This window comes from Glycine soja, chromosome 20 (assembly GCF_004193775.1).
Source record: "Glycine soja cultivar W05 chromosome 20, ASM419377v2, whole genome shotgun sequence".
Classification (NCBI taxonomy): Eukaryota; Viridiplantae; Streptophyta; class Magnoliopsida; order Fabales; family Fabaceae; genus Glycine; species Glycine soja.
Genome location: NC_041021.1, coordinates 39,526,028 through 39,545,360, shown reverse-complemented (window position 1 = coordinate 39,545,360; position 19,333 = coordinate 39,526,028). Strand labels below are relative to the sequence as shown.

General features: G+C 37.9%; 1 protein-coding gene across 2 annotated transcripts; it reads left to right on the top strand.

Annotated features, from left to right (window-relative positions):
* The first annotated feature begins 465 nt into the window (after positions 1–465).
* On the top strand, positions 466–18,836 carry LOC114402587 (DExH-box ATP-dependent RNA helicase DExH5, mitochondrial-like). Of its 2 annotated transcripts, none has more exons than XR_003664474.1 (19): positions 466–908; positions 1,003–1,157; positions 1,274–1,361; positions 1,593–1,838; positions 3,704–3,799; positions 4,822–5,010; positions 5,165–5,324; positions 5,403–5,533; positions 5,804–5,971; positions 6,055–6,327; positions 6,527–6,721; positions 8,239–8,442; positions 8,581–8,650; positions 8,740–8,888; positions 16,088–16,393; positions 17,059–17,118; positions 17,354–17,409; positions 17,538–17,648; positions 17,788–17,810. XR_003664474.1 is itself a non-coding variant. In XM_028365217.1 (19 exons), the coding sequence occupies exons 1-19, from the start codon at positions 588–590 to the stop codon at positions 18,250–18,252; spliced, it is 3,540 nt and encodes a 1,179-aa protein (XP_028221018.1). In that variant the 5' UTR covers positions 474–587; the 3' UTR covers positions 18,253–18,836. The 2 variants fall into 2 exon arrangements, 1 of the variants encoding a protein (XP_028221018.1); XM_028365217.1 differs by having other exon boundaries at positions 474–908; positions 17,257–17,409; positions 17,788–18,836.
* The last annotated feature ends 497 nt before the right edge of the window (positions 18,837–19,333 follow it).

Here is a 19,333-nt window from a genome sequence, read left to right as displayed (position 1 = left end):
ATTATAAGAAGTTCATCTTCTACTCTATCTCTGTGCACGTTATATTAAATCTTTAGTCAATCGCTCCAACAAGTTTCACAATTACGCGATTCTCGTTAGAAGAGTGCAAGATCTCCTCAACTTTTAATTCGAATTTGCAACTCTACCATTCTCTCAAAGAGGGGAATTTCCGTGCTGGCTTTGTAGCCAATAATGGTACCTCACATAAGTAGGTGTTCAAATTCTTCAGATGTTTTGCTTTTCTTTCCTCACGTACCAAAAAGACCCTTTTAATTTTTGTTAAGTAAAAATTTAAATAATATGCAAGTTAAACATGTTGGTCCACGAACCCACGAATTAAGGAGTCAATGCATATTAAGGTAATACCGAATTTTGGCTTGCTCAGTCACCTCTATTAATAAACGTGTCTTAACTAGGCTGAATTGGGAAGCACGCGCCGTTTGGAGCGTGAAAGATAGATCTAACGATCATAATCTGCTTATGAGTGAGTCATTCTTCTGGTTCACACAGAAGAACAGAACAGAGGTAACGAGTGGAGAAAGAAAGAAGAAGCACATAACCGAAACGACACCGCAGCAGGAGTTTGCATGGTCTCCGTTTCGTGCATCCCCAAAACCCTAAAACCCTCCATTCCCCTTCCCATGAAGGACGGCCGAACGCTGTCCTCCTATGGCTCCGTTTACATTCCGCCGCACCAGCGTCTGCGCTCCCTCGCCAATTTCAACAACTCTCTCTCTCCTGTTCGCGCCAAACTCCACGAAAACCCTACACCCGCCGTTGTTACTACTCTGCAACCATCGTTTACGGAACATCTTCCTGATAAACAGCGTTCGCGCTTCGTTTCTTCTTATGACGACACCGTTTCCGAAGAAGGCTCCGATCGTGAATTTCAACCTCCCTCACTACCGGTGAGCATTCCAATTTTTTAACCGTCTTGGTTCTCACTCGCTATTCCAAGTGTAAGTGTAGACACTGTTTAATTTGTGTTTTTTTGCTTACCAGAATGCTTCCCCTATTGATAACACCGATGAGTGGAAGCGGAAATTTACTATGCTCTTGAGGGACAAGAGTAAGCAAGAGTTGGTCTCGAGGGAGAAAAAGGATAGGCGTGATTTTGACCGAATAGCAGTTCTAGCAAGCAGAATGGGGTTGTATAGGTGATTTTTCTATTCTTTATTTATCTTTTTTACGGCCTGAGTGTTGTTGTTTTCACTTTTGAGTGACTAGTACGTATTTATTGCGGGGAATCCTCAATTGTATTTGTTTGTGGCAGCCATATGTATGCTAAGGTTGTTGTCTTCAGCAAGGTCCCACTTCCAAATTACAGATATGATTTGGATGATCGGCGGCCTCAGAGGGAGGTGATGCTCCTTATTTTCCCATTTGACTTTTGCTTTGAGATTACACATTTAACAAAATCTAAGGGTCTTAAAATGTTTTTCCTTTTTTAATTTTCTGTTTGACTTTGTATGTTTGAGTGTATTTGAATCCTAATGAATTGTGAATATAGATCAAGTTTGTTAATAAATCTCATCAATGGAAAATTTATTTCTCTATAGAGACAACTTAGTAAAGCTTTCATGAATTAACAGGTGAGCTTGTCTATCACCATGTATACCCAAGTTAATGTTTATTTTGAGGAATATCTTGGCCAAAAATCCAGGATGAACAAAAGCTTTTCAGATTTGTCATCTGCAAGATCAAGCAGTAATGGCAGTATTGGTACTGATGAAGGGCTTTTTGAGCTACCTGAGCCATTAGCATCCAGTAATGCTTATATGGAGAAAATTCTACGGCAGAGGAGCTTACAAATGCGCGATCAGCAGCAAGCTTGGCAGGTTACCTTCCCTCATACAAAATCATGGCATGTTTTCCTAGTCTGTGAATTGTGATATAATTTTTGCACATTTTGTAGTTTTTTCCTTTATGTTTGTCTCACTATCTAAATTTGTAAGATGTTGATATTAAGTGTTACCACTTACTATCAGGAATCTACATTCCATGTGTGATGGTAAAAGAGGTTTTGCTGGATTTTATTGGAATTACAACAAAGAGGTGGTCTTGCCACATATCTACACTTCATTTTGAGGGGTTGGGTTATGAACATGGTAGTCAAACTTGAGTTTCTACTCAAACTCGGGAAGGGGTCACAAAATCGTAAAATGTGATATCGTTACTCGAAGCGTAAGATTCTACAAGATTTATAAATTAATACTTATGCATATAAATTCTTATAAAGGCATCTAAAGATTGTATAAATAAGAGGAAAAAAACGTTATAACACACATTAAATACTTAATTAAGCTTAAATTTATAATTATTGATTCATAAGCATAGGATAGCAAAGTCAATAACCAAAACTGTACAGAATTTATAAATGATAAACAATGAAACAAAACAACTCTTTAATACTGCACTGGTGCTTACTGCCTACTCCTAAGCTAGACCTCTAAAATAGGTTTTCCAAATTAAAATCATAATCACTCAAAATGTCCTCATTTCTTCCATTATCTCCATCTTCTTGACATCTTCAATAGCAGAAATAATAAAGCAATGAACCTGAAAAACAACTCGCATGTTGCAGTACCAGAACCTAAACCACCGAACTGGATATCTAAAAATGGGGAAACAACAAACAAGAAGACATGGTGGAGAAGAGCTCTGATGCGGCGGACAGGAGCTCTCCTTGTGGTGGTTCTTGCAACAGTTTTTAGGAGAAAGGGAGGGTTTGTGCAACGCTGTGAGGTTGGGAACTGAGTCCCGTGTGTGTTTTCACTTGTCACGTTTTTGGACTGAGGGTTACAAAAGACTTTGTTTTGACCTTTATGGGTTTAGGCTTTTAGAAGCCCACGAAGAGGGGGAAAATGACAAATTTGACCTGCTAAACAGAAGTGCCCAATGCTCGCTTCTATGAGTTTATGCCCCTGCCCGATGATTCTACCGCGTAAGCTTTTGGGCAATTCTATGCAGGGACGAACTCGTCCAGTCCCAGTAGAGCCGCAGAATCGTGAAATTCTGCGAGCTGAGTTGTGATTTTAGCTACCATGGTTATGAAAGATGGATATTGTAAATTGAGGGGATATCTTCCCTCCATTGACTAATGATTATAGCAGAATGTAATGGTTATTGTTAATTGATATTCATGCCTAACTTTTATTGTAACAAGTTAAAAAACTTCGTACCCCATTGCCCAGAGGCTCTTCGCTATGCGAAGGTATGGGGGAGGGATATTGTACGCAGCCTTACCCTTGCATATGCAAAGAGGCTGTTTCCGGATTCGAACCCATGACCAACAAGTCACCAAGGCACAATTTTACCGCTGCACCAGGGCTCGCCCTCTCTTTAAAAACTAGCGTACCCCATTGCCCAGAGGCTCTTCGCTATGCGAAGGTATGGGGGAGGGATATTGTACGCAGCCTTACCCTTGCATATGCAAAGAGGCTGTTTCCGGATTCGAACCCATGATCAACAAGTCACCAAGGCACAACTTTACCGCTGCACCAGGGCTCGCCCTCCTGGTGGTCATTGCAGTCTGTCTGCTGTATCTGTACAAGTGCTTACAGATACCGGTTTTAGCTGTGCGTTGATGGTTTTCCCTGAATCTCTGTTTAATATTTTGAAAAATATCCAATGAGTTTTAGAAACCATTGAGACAAAACAAAATTGTCTTGAATGTTCTTGACATCTTGCCCTCTCATTTCAGGAATCTCCTGAAGGAAGAAGAATGCTAGAATTTCGCAGAAGTCTCCCTGCTTATAAAAAGAAAGAAGCAATATTATCAGTCATATCAAGGAATCAGGTGTGTTGAATAGTTGTATTATTAACAACATTTAATGGATTAAACCTATTGATTTAGTAATTGTATTACAGGTTGAGTTGTGTATCCCCCAAATTAGTCTTTTAGCCAGTTTGACTGGCTGATGCATTGAGGATCAGTTGAGTTGGCTCAGAAAATTAATTCAGTGATGTTATGTAAACTGAAAATTTTATTGTGAAATTCAAAACCACTGTAAATATGTAATTGAGTTTTTTGTTGTAAAATTTTTTAAACCAATGATATCAGGTGAAAGTACAAAGGTTATGGTAGTGGTATGGTTGAATTTCAATGCAAGCAGTAGCAGTGATTGTTTCTAAAAGGGGTTATCGGGGGGGGGGGGGGGCAAGGACACTGAACATTGGTGTGAAAATATATATGATGATAAAAAAAGTAAAAGGTATAGGATTTATTATTTTATACAGATGATAGACAGTTGCTGTTAGATGATTATGGAGTTAATTTTATTAGAGAACTATATCAGACTGTTTGTATCATATGGTTAGCTTTAGTGGAGTTATTTATTGGTGACTGAGAAGTATTTTGTTTTTTGGCGGGTAGAATGCCATGCCCAAATCAATAATCAGGAAAAGCTTGGGATTTGACCTTCTTTGGTTTATATAATTTCTATGATAGCTTCATCTATGACTTGGGGGTGATAAGATGTACTTTAATGTTCTCAGCTGTCTGTATGGTCTTAAGATTCTTGGAGTGGTACACAACTTTATCAGCTTTTATATGCTCACTGCTATTGTCACCAGAAACACTCTTTTGGCAGAGCCACTGATGTTATTGTGACAGTAAAGCTTTTATAATGAATTAATTTAATAAAAAATATAGTATGCATCTTGGTTAAGTTCTAGGTTATCCTTTACTTTGATTCACATATGCAGGTTGGTTGCTGGTAAATATATGATTTAAACAATAGTTCAAAGTCTTAATTTCAATCCTTTTAAAACTAGATATCTATAATTTGATAGTCAGTTATTAAATGACATATTTTTTAGGTAGTTATCATTTCAGGCGAAACAGGTTGTGGCAAGACAACACAAATTCCACAATTTATTTTAGAATCTGAGGTAGAATCAGTTTGTGGAGCTGCTTGTAATATTATATGCACACAGCCAAGACGCATTTCAGCCATGTCTGTTTCTGAAAGGGTGGCCTCTGAGAGAGGGGAGAAATTGGGCGAATCTGTTAGTTTATCTGCCAAAGACAACTATTCTTAATATACTATCCCAACCTCTTACTGTTCTGTTTTCTTAGAATTTCAGTATTTCTCCCTATCTGTTGGTTGCTCTCACACTTTCTCTCTCTCTCTCTCTCTCTCTATCTCTCCCTCCTTGAAAGGTTGGATATAAAGTTCGACTTGAGGGTATGAAAGGGAGAGATACCCATCTTCTCTTTTGCACCACAGGCATTTTATTAAGAAGATTACTAGCTGATAGAAAGTTAAAAGGTGTAACTCATGTTATTGTGGATGAAATTCATGAGCGTGGGATGAATGAAGGTAGAATTTTGAGCTTCATTGAATCATTTTCTTTTAGAACATTTCTAAATATTCATATTCTTGCATTTTTTGTGACAGATTTTCTGCTTATTATCCTTAAAGAACTTCTTCCACATCGACCAGAACTGAAACTGATTTTGATGAGTGCTACCCTAGATGCTGAGCTCTTCTCTTCATACTTTAATGGGGCCCCAATTATGTTTATTCCGGTGCGTTACTGAAACTAAGTGGTATTCCTTGTATTGTGATGGGGGATTATGAACCTCTAAGTACAAAGATATAAAATGAGATGATTTGCTAGGTATAATATCATATATGGGAATAAAATTTAGTTTATATTTTTGTTTTGAGAAGTTTTATTGCCCTTTTCTTTGGGATAAATTTCATAATTTTTTTTATATAAAGGATAATATTTTGGTGCCTAGAACTATAGATTTTCCTTTTTCTTATTGTTTGGATGGATATGCTTATTAATATAGGGCTTCACATACCCCGTTAGAACTCACTTTTTGGAGAACATTCTTGAAATGACGGGCTACAGATTAACTCCTTATAATCAAATCGATGATTATGGTCAAGAAAGGATGTGGAAAATGAACAAACATGCCCCAAGAAAGAGAAAAAGCCAAATTGCTTCTGCTGTAGAGGTATTTATGAAATTCAGAACTGCAGTTGCTTACCTGTTTAATATTTTCTTAATTTAAGTTCATTTTGGAAAATGTATGACCAGGATGCAATTATGGCAGCTGATTTCAAAGATTACAGCCTACAGACACAGGAGTCTTTGTCGTGTTGGAATCCTGACTGTATTGGTTTTAGTCTCATAGAATATATTTTATGCAATATATGTGAGAATGAACGGCCTGGTGCTGTTTTGGTTTTCATGACTGGATGGGATGATATAAGCTCTCTGAAAGAGAAGCTCCTGACACATACTGTCTTGGGAGATGCAAACCGTGTTTTGTTGCTTACATGTCATGGCTCAATGGCTAGTTCAGAGCAGGTAATGTTCTGTCTGTTGATGACTACTTTGTTAGAGTTGATTTTATACAATCTGTATGTATGATGATTTGTTGTCTGAAAATAGTTTTAGCAATATGTTTGTGCTTAGTCTTTTGTTGAAGAAAGGTGGCATGTGCCTTGTCTCCCTGGTTATGATCAATATTTAGATAGATTTACATAATGGATATGGCAATATGCAGAGATTAATATTTGAAGAGCCTGAAGATGGAGTTAGAAAAATAGTGCTAACAACAAATATTGCTGAAACGAGTATCACGATAAATGATGTTGTTTTTGTTCTTGACTGCGGAAAAGCAAAAGAAACATCATATGATGCACTGAATAACACGCCTTGTTTGCTTCCTACATGGATCTCTAAGGTTTCTGCTAAACAAGTAAGGCTATACTTTAGTTGATTGTGTGTGTGTAATTTATCACTTTATAATAATATGTTCAGTATTACTGGACATCATTTTTGAATCTGTCTTCTTTATCCTAAACTTTTTTTTTGGAGCTTTCTGCATAGTTCATAATGTTTAGTTGGCTGAATGTTATGGACTATTGAAACCATAAATGTTTCTATATTGGCAGTAATCTGGATTAGAATGTGAATTATTTTATGATAAAAACTTTGCATTTTTTCGGTAGACTAAGGCCTGCTCTTGAACTTGCGGTCAGCATTGAGAAAAGAATGGCTGTGTTCTTTGTAGTTGTGTAACGAACATGATTTCAGAAGAAATATACATAGGACATATTTTATGAAGCTTGATAGATCTTGTACTTACTCACTGAGTCATTATTTGCATCATGAGCTCGAGTGACACATTTGTATTAATAAAGGAAGGACAGTATGTGGGTAGTCATGAAAAGATAGGAATCTGAGATTGAATAGTTGAATTCTACTATTCCAGACCCTACAGAGAGCTTCAGATATGAAGTCTTAATTTTATGGCAAAATCTTATTACAATAGTTCCTAAGGGCTTTGTAGTCGGCTTAAAACCCCTAGTAATTAGCATCCTTACCATCCATTGCATATGGCTTAAGTAAAACACCAGCCATCTGATCTAAGTTCACTAAGAGGCCGTGTCACATATGCTTTTAAATGAGTTGGAACAACATCATTGGCTGCCCCTACAAATAAACATAAGAGATTAACTCTAATAATATAAAATAATAATTCTTGACACATATAATAATATCCTAAAATCCAATTCTATTTGTAGTTATCTTGAAATTACCTTACATAATTAAAATAATCTAATCATTCAAAATTCATATGAAAATAACAGCAAAGTCATCAAAATCTAAAATATAATTATAATTGATCCTCCACTGTGCTGCATCAGTGGCATAGAAAATTCTATAGTATCATAAAAGAGGCTATGGACAATTCGAACAATTTTTTTTGATGGGGGTCAGGGGCATGATTTTATTGCCTTGTATAAAATATAAATAAAATTATTCAATTAGAAATTGGTGTTTATTTTCTTGGATTTGGTACCATAATCTTTGGGACATTATTCAATGACAAACTTGTAATTTTCACCCCAGCCTATCTGAATTGGCTATGAATGCATGTCTGATGAGACCATGCAGGATATGTCACAAACTTTGTGTAAGATTGCATATGCCAGTCAAGAGAATGAATGCATCTGCTGCTGACAATTATAACAGCCTTGTCTGTTAATTGCCATTTTGTTGAAAGGCTTGGTTATGTGCCATTTTCTAAAGATTAAAGATGAAAATCAATTAGACACCAGGATCATAATGGAAAAATGCAGTATATCCCCAAAATCTTCATATAGTCAACTACCAGTGAATTTTGAACTTAATTATTAATCATGAATGAAATTATTGGACCTTAAATGCTGATATTGTTATCTGAATTTTCCCCTGATCCTGTTTTTCTAGAGAAGAGGAAGAGCTGGTCGGGTTCAACCAGGAGAGTGTTACCATCTCTATCCTAGATGTGTGTATGATGCTTTTGCAGAGTATCAGTTGCCAGAAATTTTGAGAACACCTTTGCAATCTCTCTGTTTACAAATCAAAAGTCTAAGACTTGGAAGTATATCGGAGTTCTTGTCTAGGGCTTTGCAGTCTCCTGAGACACTCGTGGTAACGATAAATTTGATTTATTCTTTAGAATTCCATGTATTCATGTACTTTTATTTAATAAATTCATGTATTCATTTATTGTGTTGGTCATTTATATAAAAATTTGTGCCAGTCATTTTTTTAATCATTTATTCATAGGTACAAAATGCTATTGAATATTTAAAAATAATTGGGGCTTTGGATGAGGATGAAAATCTCACTATTCTAGGTTGGTTGATCCCTTCTAGTCCTGGAAAATTTGGCTTATCTTTTCCTCTTGAAATGATGAAGACTTGTATTTGGGCCTTCAATTGACAGGGCGCTGCCTGACAATGCTTCCTATGGAACCCAAACTTGGCAAGATGCTAATATTAGGTGCTATTTTCAATTGCCTGGATCCCATATTAACTGTGGTTGCTGGGCTTAGCGTGAGAGATCCTTTTCTAACACCATTGGATAAAAGAGATGTAAGTTGTTCCTGTTTCAGATGATTGAGTAATTATTGAAAAGCTAATCCCTTTTTATTACAGGTCACTCAAAATTTAATTGTATATTACATAACTATAACATTTTCTTTTCTATTTTTTAGTTCTGTTGCTTAGACACTAATTTCAATTGAATTTGCTTTGAGAACCCAGCTCTGCTGGAATTTATTTAAATTGGGACTCTTTTGTTGTGTACATACGGAAATATGGTAGTAGGAATAGGAAGTCTGTGCATATGAAAAATCTTTGACAATAATACAGTGTTTGTAAACCTAAATGAATTATAGATATTGCCACTATACCAAAAAAAAAAAAGATTCTAAATCTTGTATTTGTTTCATCTTTTCTTTCTTCTCCCAAATCTACCCTGTCCTCTTTTTGGTGAAATTTGTGTTATGTGCTTAGAAGAATAGGACAAGTATCTATTCATTTTTTTTCAAACTCTTTGCAACACGGTCACAGCACTCCCTACAATAATTTCTGTTCTGCATTAGTGTGGCAATTATGAGTTAACTATATAGTCAGTATGTGCTGACTATAACTTGTTATCTTTAATGGCTTTTACCAATTAGTTCTTCTGAGCTGCTTCTCTCTCTCTCTCTCTATATATATATATATAATCCTGACTGCAGCAATAGTTATAGGATTGCAAAATTATGGGAGAGAGATGAGAGAGAAATAGAGAGTGGATGAGAGTAGGATCCCAACGAAACCACACTGGAAATGGTATGGCCAACAAATTGAAATGAGAAGAACAAACCGGAGGGATGCATCTGAAGTCCATTCCTTCTATTTCACAAGATTCCCTGAAGAGATGAATGAAACAGTGGTACAAGTTTAAAAAATTGGGGGGGGGGGGGGGGGGAGACGTCCGAGAGGTCTTTATTGCAAGAAATCGTAACAAGAGGGGTAAGAGATACGGTTTCGTAAGATTCAAGGGGGTGAAAGATGTTACATGGCTGGAAAGAAAATTGGATAACCTGGTAGTAGGGGGGGTTAAAAATGCATGTCAATATGCCAAAGCATGGAAGCGAGAGGTTGATACAGGGAGAAGTTATTCGAGGAGGACGACAGAGGATGATACAAAGAGAAGCCAACTGGAACGACAAGCACAGGATGGAAAGAACCTCAGACAAGTTATTCAATGATGTGAAAAGGTAGCCTTGAAGATACAAGGGGAAAACAACTCCAACAGATGAAAGAGGAAACCTCGGATGCGAGAGTGTTGATACAGGCAATAGCAACACGGCACGAGGAATGAGTCTCATAAAACCGAGTCCAACAGGACCAATATCTTATTCGTCGGTACAAATGAACATACCTGTGGAAGAAAAGACATGGCTAAGCAACACTTGGGTGGGAAGACTGAAGAATCTTGCGATGTTTGATAGAGTGGAAGGCGATTTCATGTGGAATGGGGGTGAAGACATCACGCCAAAATATATTGGAGATGACATGGTATTGCTAATGGGACTCATAGAGGCTAGAGTTGCACAAATGGTTAAGGAAGTAACCGAGCAAGGTTCGTCCTTATTCTACTCACTAGAAAAGGGGAATCCTCAGATGAGAACTGGGTACCGTCTAGTCTGGATGCTGTGTTGGGGAATACCTCTGCACGCTTGGGATTTGGAGCATATTAAACAGATCATGACGACGATAGGAGAAGTGGTGGAGGGGACGACGAAGTGGATGAACTCCAGAGGCTGGACAGGGTGCGGTTACTAGTTAAGCCACCAAGACAACCAATAATCCAACACAAGGTATCAACATGGATTAATGGGGTAGAATACACTGTGCATATGGTTGAAGAAACATGTTACAACCCCAATAGATGTAGATGTCAGAGAGGGAGCTTCATAGGGTCCTCGGAGGAAATAAGTTCCGACAACGAGAGCGAAATAGGGACGCCATTGCTGATCAGATATGTAATGCCACTAGAAACAAAACTGTTGTCAGAGGACATTTTTCCAAATACAGAGGGCGGCGAGCAGCTTCGAGGGGTCACGGAGGTACGACAGATTGAAGGACAACAATACTCCGATGAACCACAGGTCAATAACTCGAGGTTACTGACATGAGCACAGAGGTGGGTCACATCCGACATAAGCAGCGGACAAAGAGAAGCTGACCGAAGCAACCATAGGACTGACAGAAGTGAACAAACAGAGGCACAAGGGATAGTAGCTGAGCCCAATCACAGCTTTATCCACTGGAAAGAAACTGGGGGTAAAAGCAAGGAAGAGAAGATAGAGAAAGGACCAATGAAGGAGACAGGAAACTGTGCAGCGGCAATTAGGAAAGAGGAAGTGCACTGGAAGGGAAAAAGTGCAGTGAGGACAGTGGGAATGAGGTGGGCTCACTGATTCCAAGAAATTTTGAATTAGAGCCTACAGAGTCACGTGCTGGTGTACAAAATGTTGAGGGTGATGAGCCCTTAACGGGCCTTTCTAAAAACAATTTTTCTAACAAAAACGAAGGTGTAGAAGGCAATGCAAATTGTGAACAAAAAGGGACAAAACACGTGGAGAAGGTATACTCAAGAAGCAGAGGGTGCAGAAAGCAAATGGACCATGGGCACAATGTTGGGCTCTCAAAAAAATCAAACACCAACGCCCATAAGGAAGCCAACAGCGTAAATGAGAATTATGATAAATATTCACCAGCAATGAGAGGAAGTGGGCTGAAAGAAGTGGTAGATTGGGAAGAAATGGACAAAGTGCAACAAGCAACACAGGTTCCACAACAAAACAATAGTCACAAAACTTGTGATCAAATAAAAGAAGCGACATCAAAATGGACCATGGTGCAGAATCTAGGAGTTACATGTGGGAAAGGAGATGCATCAGTGGTCACCAAGTTAGTAAGTATGGAGGAAAGGTACAAGGAGGAGGCTGACGAGTTGGGAAATAGGGGGGGCTGGATAATGAAGATTATCACATATAACATAAGGGGGTTAGGGAGGGGGGTAAAGTGGGCAGCTATTAGAAGAATGGTAAAAAAGGAGAGAGTAGATATGTTATGTATACAAGAGACTAAGAAGGAGCAAATAGATAAATTTATTTGCCATGCTCTGTGGGGAGATACAAAGGTTAGGTGGGAGATGCAACCAGCCAACAATAAAGCAGGATGATTACTTTGTCTGTGGAACGAAAATTCTTTCAGATTGGAAAGGAAGATAAGTGGGCAAGGTTTTATTTATTTAGAGGGTATATGGGTCCCTGATGGGTAGAAGATGTCTACATTCAACACATACTCGCCATGTGACATGACTCAAAAGAGAAACTTGTGGGAGCAAATCAAACAGTTGAGAGATTTAAGCCCTGGAGTGTTGTGGTGCATACTTGGAGATTTTAATAGTATCCGAAGATTAGTTGAGAGAGTAGGGCTGAGTCAAAGGGGGGTAAATGATAGTAATGCGGACGAATTCAATGAATGAATCGATGACCTTGAGGTTGAAGATGTGTCTTGTGTGGGGAGAAAATTCACTTGGTACAAGCCAAATGGGACAGCAAAGAGCAGATTGGACAAAATCCTTGTCTTTGCTGAATGGTTTCACAAATGGCAAGGAACTACATGGTTTATATTGGAAAGAAACATCTCGGATCATTGCCCAATTTTGCTGAAATTTGAAATTGTTGATTGGGGACTGCGACCTTTCCGGATTCTGAATTGCAGGTTCCTTGATAAATCATTTTGAAGGGTTGTTCAAGAATCTTGGATGAATAATCATGTAAGGGGTTGGGGGGATTTATGCTTAAAGAAAAAATAAAAGGAATCAAGGCAAGGCTGAAAGTATGGAATAAGGATCAATTTGGAGATTCTTAACAGAAGCTAGCAAACATTGAGAAGGAACTAAGCAAGATAGAAATTGAAGGAGATGAAAGACAGTTATCTGACCAAGAGCTGCTAACTAGAAAAAAGTTGTAGGAGGAGTTGTGGACAGCTGCTCAATCTCATGAGTCCCTATTGAGGCAGAATGCAAGGTCAATATGGATCAAAGAAGGGAATTGTAATTCCAAGTTCTTCCATAGAATTGTAAACTCAAACCGCAGATTTAACACTTTGAGAGGAGTGTTTGTAAATGGTGTTTGGATCGATGAACCTGAAAGGGTGAAGGAGGAAATACGTCTGTTCTTCAAGAACAGATTTCAAGAGGAAGATTGGGTGAGGCCCAAACTAGATGGGGTCGGATTTGAAGCCATTGGACAACAACACAATGTTAGATTGTCAGAGCCATTCATTGAAAAAGAAATTAAGGCTGCTGTGTGGGAACGTGGGAGTGACAAGACCCCAGACTAGACGGCCTTAATTTCAAATTTATTGAATTTTGGGAAGTTATCAAGGCTGATGTGCTTCGTTTCATGGACGAATTTTTTGTTCATGGAACATTCCCGAAGGGGTGCAATGCATCATTCATTGCTCTCATTCCTAAGGTAAATGATCCGTAGAACCTAAATGAATATAGGCCTATTTCTTTAATAGGTAGCATATATAAAATTGTGGCCAAGGTATTAGCGAGGAGGATGATGGAGGTGCTGCCAATATTAATAGATGAGAAACAAACAACATTCATAGAGAGCAGACATTTGCTACACAACACCCTTATCGCAAATGAAGTAATCCATGAAGCAAAGAGAAGCAACAAGCCATGTTTGGTTTTTAAAGTACATTATGAAAAGGTCCATGATTCAGTATCTTGGGAATTCCTGTTGTACATGTTGAGGAGGATGAGATTCTGCAAAAGATGGATATCATGGATTGAGGGTTGCCCAAAATCTGCTTCTATCTTCATCTTGATTAATGGTAGCCCTTCGTCTGAGTTCATCCCCCAAAGAGGTCTAAGACAAGGGGACCTACTAGCTTCGCTCTTATTTAACGTTGTTGTGGAGGGACTCATTGGACAGCTGAGAGAAGCAATGGAGAAAAAATTGTTTCAAGGTTTCCTAGTGGGAAGAAATAAGGTGAAAGTTAGCATTCTACAGTATGCGGATGATATAATTTTCTTTGGGAAAACTTCCATGGAAAATGTCAAAGTGATCAAGGTGATTTTGAGAAGTTTTGAACTTTTCTCAGGCCTCAAAATTAATTTCTCAAAAATTAACTTGCATGGGACAATTGGGATGTCGGAGAGATGGAAGGTGAATGCTGCTAGGTATTTAAATTGCAGGCTATTGGCCATACCTTTCCTTTACCTGGGTATCCCGATTGGGGCAAACCCAAGGTGTACTGATGTTTGGGATCCTATCGTCAAGAAATGTGAGAGAAAGTTGGCAAAATGGAAACAAAAACTACTCTCATTTGGGGGAAGGGTAACTCTCAAAAAGTCTGTCCTAAATTCTATTCCTATCTATTTCTTTTCTTCTTTTCAGGGTTCCAAATAAAGTTTTGGACAAGCTGGTGTGGATACAGAGGCGGTTTCTGTGGGATGGAGGTATGGAGTAGAAGAAGATAGCGTGGGTAAAGTGGGAGTCGTGTGTCTACCAAAGGAAAGGAGGAATGAGAATCAGGGATCTAAGGAAGTTTAATTATGCACTTCTCAGAAAGTGGAGATGGAACCTTTTCCATAACCAAGGAGACTTGTGGGCTAGAGTACTGATTTCAAAATATGGTGGATGGCGGACTTTGGAGGGGGAAAGAAGGGGCAGTAGTGAATCAGCATGGTGGAAGGATATCAATAGCATAGCTCTTTCCGGTGAAGATGGCAGCTGGTTAGATAAAGGGATAAAATGGAAAGTGGGGTGTGGAGCAAAGGCCAAATTTTGGGAGGATGGATGGAAGGAGTATAGAGCACCACTTAAGCTGAAGTACCCTACACTTTATTCCATGTCCCACCAGCAACAACATGTCATACAGATGATGGGAAATTTCACAGATGCAGCCTGGGAATGGGATTTTAAATGGAGACGACAACTTTTTGATGACGAGATAGATATGGCTGCATAGTTCTTAGAAGATTTAGAAGGTATCAGCATTCACTTGGATCGAGAAGACAAGTGGATTTGGAAGGAAGATGCAGCGGGTGTATACACAGTGGGGAACGCATACAAGATGCTTATGACAGACCACACTGATGAAAATCAGGATGGTGCTTTTACTGAGTTGTGGAAGGTCAAGGTCCCTAACAAAGCTTCTTTCTTCGCGTGGAGACTAATCAGGGACAGACTACCAACTAAAATGAACCTGCGCAGGAGAAATGTGGAAATAAATGATCCCACATGTCCATTCTGCAAAAGATAAAGAAGAGGATGCAACACATCTTTTCTTTAGTTGCAACAAAAATTATGCCACTTTGGTGGGAACCAATATCGTGGACAAACATTTCAGGAGCATTTCCGCAAAATCCGAGACAGCACTTCCTCCAGCATGTGCTTGGGAAGGAAATTGGCATCAGATTTCAGAAATAGCAGTGCTGGTGGATCTCCCTGACATGGAGTATCTGGCAGCATCGAAATAAGATCATCTTTGCAGAGGAAAGTTTTAATGACAATAAGTTGTCGGAGAATGCTATCTTCCTATGCTGGACTGGGTTAAAAAATTTGAATAAGGATTCGACATGCCTTTTCATCACTGGTCCAGTAGCATGACGGAGGCATTTTTGTGATTAGGATGGGACAACTCTATAATTGTGGGTAGTTTTGGGTTAAGTATACTGTCAGAATATGGTTTCTTAATTCATGTTATATACTCTGTATTAGGGCACCATAGTCCTGCTCAATTTGGCCCCATGTGTAAATTTCACAGTACAGCTTGTACCACTTTAAATATAATACAATATTATTTTCGCTGATTAAAATATATATATATATATATATATATATATATATATATATATATATATATAAAGCAGTGTGTTGCTAGCATGTGTCCAAAAAAGAATTAAAGTATACATTTTGTATACTGCTTGAAAGAGACTTTTTACTGCATTTAAAAAAAAAAACTTCTACACTGGGTTTAATTGCCAAAATTATGTCATGTGATCTTTTTGACATTTTTCTCTATGTAAGAGCTAGTTAGTTTTAAGTACTATTTCAGTTAATTAGATATATTTGAAGTTTTTAATGGATATAGTCACTTTCATGACAGCAGTATATGTAATGGCCCATTTGTTTTCCACTCATTGGGTGATGGTCTTGTCTTGAACTGAATTTCATTATTTGACAGTTCAAAGTTCTTCATTGTAGCTTGCAGAGGAAGCAAAGTCTCAATTCTGTGGTGCATACAGTGATCACCTTGCACTTGTAAGGGCATACGAAGGTTGGAGAGATGCTGAAATGGACCTTGGAGGATATGAATACTGCTGGAAAAATTTTCTTTCCTCACAATCCATGAAAGCTATTGACGCTCTTCGGAGAGAGTTCATATGCCTGGTCAAGGATATCGGATTAGTTGATAGCAACACGGCCAGCTGCAATGAATGGAGCTCTGATGTAAATCTTATCCGAGCAATTATTTGCTATGGTCTATATCCTGGAATTTGCTCTGTTGTGGTATGTCCTTTTATACGACAAACATAATATATTAATATAGATGCCTTTCCCCTCTAATCAATGGTGGGTTGGGGTCGGGAACACGAGGGGCAGTTTCCCCTCCACGCCTCTCTTTGCTTTAACATTACATGCCATTTTAACATGCTTACAACTTGCATCTTTCCCTAATGTGTCCTTCCTCAATATTCTAATCTAATCTAATCTTTGTTATATCCTAATTTTCTTTCTCCACTTCTTTTATCAAATAAAAACAATTGTGCCATGTAACCACACACACACAAAAAAAGGAATGATGTCAATACACAACCATTCTCGCAAAATAAATCACAACTAAGCTCTACAGTGTCATGATTTAAGGGACATTTAATTATCTAATGGCTTGGTCAGCCAAATTGTGGTTTTTTATTTATGTTCTGTTTAGTTTCAGTTATAATACACAGTGAGAATTTCTTATATTTTACTCAATTATATTTTTAAAAATATATCATTATTTAAATTTCAAACTTTTGGTCATCAAATTATCCTATTGGTAGATGCCCATCCTGAAATTTAGTCTTGGTTACTGTCCTCAAATAGTTCACCAGTTGGAGTTGTACCATGTGTCAACATTTTATATTACCATATTATGTTTTGGGAGTATAAATAAGATGTAATTTCATTTGCAGCATAATGAGAAATCATTCTCTTTGAAAACAATGGAGGATGGTCAAGTGCTCCTATATTCGGTTAGTCCATTCAAACCTTTATAATTTGCTGCTGGTTGTGAAACATTTAAAATAATTCTCTTAAGGTTTTTATGTTCCCTTTTGGTTTATTTTTTTTTTGCTTTCCTTTTAAATCAAATCTTCATTTCATTTGCCTAGAACTCAGTGAATGCTCAGGAAACTAAAATTCCGTATCCATGGCTAGTTTTTAATGAGAAGATAAAAGTGAACTCAGTTTTTCTTCGTGACTCAACAGCTGTGTCTGATTCAGTGGTGCTTCTGTTTGGTGGAAGCTTATTGAAAGGAGATACTGTAAGTGTGATGTGATTTGATTCTTTGTTGGTTGTTGTGTTTATTATATATTCTTGTTTGCAGTTTCAAATTGCTGTCTCAGTTTTAGTTGTCTGATGTTTTGCTGGAATTCAACCCTTTTCTATCAGGATAATCACTTAAAAATGTTGGGAGGATATCTAGAGTTTTTCATGGAGCCCAGTGTTGCTGAAATGTACCAGAGTATAAGAAGAGAACTTGATGACTTCATTCAGAGCAAAGTAGGTGCAAATTAATTTCATGCTCCTACTAACTTCTTGATGCAAATAGAACTAGCATTCTATTTTAGTGATTTTTCGCTTGGCAATCTGCAATGAGGACATGATAGTTAACTTTTAATTTGAACTTTGTATTTGACAGCTACTTTTTCCAAGAATGGCCACACAGTGGTGTCATGATCTCATATCTGCAGTAAGGCTTCTGATTTCAAATGACAAGTGCGAAGGTAGATTTGTATTTGGTCGCCAGGTTCTTAAACCATCAAAGAAATCTATTGTGATGGCCTCACACCCAACCTTGGTTTCAAGGACTGAGAGTGGACCTGGGGGTGATAATTCTAAAAGTCAGCTCCAAACCTTGCTTACGAGAGCAGGATATGCAGCACCCATCTACATGACTAAACAATTGAAGAACAATCAGTTTCAGGCTACCGTTGAATTCAATGGAATGCAGATAATGGGTCAACCTTGTAACAATAAGAAGAGTGCAGAAAAAGATGCTGCAGCTGAGGCACTGCAATGGCTGATGGGTGGAAAGCAAACAGGCAAGGAGTACATCAATCACGTGTCGATGTTACTTAAGAAAAGTAAGAAGGATCACAATTAAGCAGTCAAAGTAATAAGCTCAATGCAAAAGAAAAGAAGCCCGAGGTGAAGGATGATGTATGTGGTTTCTGCTCTCTTCTTCTAGAGGGACATGTGGTTTGACGGGGCATTGTTACTCTATAGTCCTGGATCATTGAGTCAATTTGTTCATGAAAACAGCCAAGCCCCTATCCAACATCAAACAGATTGAATTTGAAGTTGGAAGATACTCATTCTTGATTGAAGCAAAGTAAAGGATCATATGTGAACATGAGGCAAATAACTGCCAATCGAGGCTTGAGGATGTTAAGCTTTTCCAATTTGATCAGCGGGAAAATAGACGGTTAGTGGCAGGGTCATACAATAGGAGGGATTAGTACATAACATTTATTCATCGGGTTGGGGGTGGGGGGTGGGGGAATGTGAGCCTGATGATGACCCATTAATTCTTTGTATAGTAATTATCAATTTTGACATCATAAAATCCAAAATATGTCGAACCATCTGTGTGGGCATTGTTCCGTGCTTGGGAGCAAAACGAGATGGAAAATTAATTAAATCGACAAAATTACACTAAATTTAAGGGAACCTTTGAGACGACTTCAACGGTTGATTTTTTTTTCATTTTTTTTTTTGGTAATCAGAACTTTTTTTTTTTCTTTCATTTTTCAACTTTATTATGGGTATGCTTACAAGAAAGAAATGGAACGTATCCTTTGTAATGGACTAAAATGCTTTGTTTATTTTCCCAACTACAGTTTTATGCAAATCAAGATAACAGTAATTTGTGTGTACACATTAATTTTATAATCCAAACTAAATAACTAAAAAAACCATTTTATCGAACTTTTTAGTATTGTCATTTCAAAACCATACACAGAAAACCTCTCCCAACCGGGACCGAGGGGGCTAAGGTGAAAGAAATAGAAAATTGAAACGATTGTTCGGCGTCAATAAATATTGGGATCTGAAATAAGTTGGAATCGAGACAAATTCTACCGCCCGAAAGCTAAAATGTTCTTCACACGGTACAAAAGAAACCTTGATCGTCAGAATTATTTTAGTTCTCCAACTTTTTTTCTTTCTCTGCTTATCTTTCCTTA